The sequence below is a fragment of the Oryctolagus cuniculus genome, chromosome 9, assembly GCF_051225735.1.
Source record: "Oryctolagus cuniculus isolate XC-2025 breed Fujian yellow rabbit chromosome 9, ASM5122573v1, whole genome shotgun sequence".
In the NCBI taxonomy this organism is placed as follows: Eukaryota; Metazoa; Chordata; class Mammalia; order Lagomorpha; family Leporidae; genus Oryctolagus; species Oryctolagus cuniculus.
Window position 1 is genome coordinate 58,852,317 of NC_142875.1, and position 1,868 is coordinate 58,854,184.

The 1,868-nt window shown below is 41.6% G+C and overlaps 1 protein-coding gene across 1 annotated transcript; it reads right to left on the minus strand.

The window, feature by feature from the left end:
- Nucleotides 1-439: 439 nt before the first annotated feature.
- LOC138843785 (translationally-controlled tumor protein-like) lies at nt 440-1,632 on the minus strand. Its single transcript, XM_089303631.1, has one exon. The coding sequence runs from the start codon at nt 1,531-1,533 to the stop codon at nt 1,015-1,017; it is 519 nt and encodes a 172-aa protein (XP_089159757.1). The 5' UTR covers nt 1,534-1,632; the 3' UTR covers nt 440-1,014.
- Nucleotides 1,633-1,868: the final 236 nt, after the last annotated feature.

Here is a 1,868-nt window from a genome sequence, read left to right on the forward strand (position 1 = left end):
TACAGAGAAGAAAGCACAAGAACTCACACTGACAGGACAGTTTTTGTGGTGGGGTGACAAGGGGTAGCAGGGAGGGAGGAAGAGGAGCATTCTCTTCCGTTCTGTGTGGCGGTCTTGGCAGTGCTCCGAGGACTGGCCTTGCTGCATCTACCGGTGGTAAGGGCAAAGGGGGTTGATCCTTCCAAAAGTTTGAGGGCAATTTACAAAGCTGCTGGATTAGAACAATATGAAGCAAGACACTGCGTGATAATTTGTACATCACCCAACTATTTGCACATACAACCAGCTAACCAGTGGAAAGAATTGGTCTTCAGTGAGAGCAGAAGTAATACAGGGAATAAGAAATTACAGGTTTATTATTACCACTTAAAGCAGGTGAGGCCCATCAGCATTCAGATTACAAAATTTAATCAATGCTATCTGATAATAATTATAATAATTTCTTCTTCTTTTTTTTTTTTTTTTTTTTTTTTTTTTGCTTTCAACTCAATCAGTCTCTCTTTATTCTTTTGGTAATCTCTTCCAGAGTTAGCTACTTCCGTTGTAGGTGATGAAATGTGTTAAGGCTCCACTTCAAATGTTGGCACTGCTATGAGCATGGTTTTTCCCTTTACTGTAATTCAGAATTTAACTTTGGATTCTCAGTTTATATTCCAGTCCCAGCAGTTTTCACTGTAGAAGTTATCTGAAGACAATCTTATACTTTCTAGTAGTTGTCTACAAACCAGGCTTTAGCTTCTCCAGGAACACACTACAGGATGGATTTAGCTTAAATGTACATTAAACTAATAGGCATTCTCTCAAATGAATTTAAATGCATTTTATTTTTAGACAACCTACATGACAATGTTTTTTGCCTTAAAAACAATGCCTCCACTTGAAGTAAATCATGGTCAAAATAAGTGAGGAGCTCAAGATAACATCAGTCCCACTTCCTGTAAATCCTGGTGTTGTGTGGATGACAAGCAGCAGCCAGTTACGATGAGCAGTGATAGATCCAAATTGCCAACTTTGTTAACATTTTTCCATCTCTAAACCATCCTTAAAGAAAATCATAAACGGGGTTACACCATCCTCACGGTAGTCCAGCAGAGCAACCATGCCATCTGGATTCATGTTTTCACCAATATAGAACTGGTAGTTTTTGAAATTAGCAAGGATGTGCTTGATTTGTTCTGCAGCCCCTGTCATAAAAGGTTTTACTCTCTCTGGTCTCTGTTCTTCAAGTTTGCCTTTGATTGATTTCATGTAATCTTTGATGTACTTCTTGTAGGCTTCTTTTGTGAAGCTGGTTTCCTGCAGGTGATGGTTCATGACAATATCAACACCAGTGATCACTGTGCTTTCGGTACCTTCGCCCTCCGGGCCTTCGGCGGAGGCATTCCCACCGATGAGCGAATCATCAATGTTACCCTCTGTCCTACTGACCATCTTCCCCTCCACCTCCAGGCACAGTCCGCCCGCGATCTCCTGGATCTTGTAGATGTCGGAGAACATCTCATCGTGGCTGATGAGGTCCCGGTAGATAATCATGATGGCGGCCGGTAGGAGACGACGACGGCGGCGCTAGCTTGGCAGGAGCCCGGAGCTCAGAGCGAGTGCAGTGCAGCCGGAGCGGCCCTAGGCGGTAGAGGGGAGTGGGCGGATTTTGAAAACCTTGGATTCCATTATTCAGGAAATATTTTTTTCATTACCTTTTAATTATGAAAACTCTTAAATCACCAAAAGTGGTAGAACCTGTGGATAATTTCATTGATTTTTCATAAGATTAATAGTCTGTCTTTCAATATTTTTGTGTTTTAAAACTGTCTACTTATTTACTGGAAAGGCAGAAAGACATGGAGAGAAAGAGAGAGAGAGAGAGAGAG

Coding starts and splice junctions, on each gene's coding strand:
- LOC138843785 (XM_089303631.1), bottom strand. CDS start 1,533: ATGATTATCTACCGGGACCTCATCAGCCACGATGAGATGTTCTCCGAC.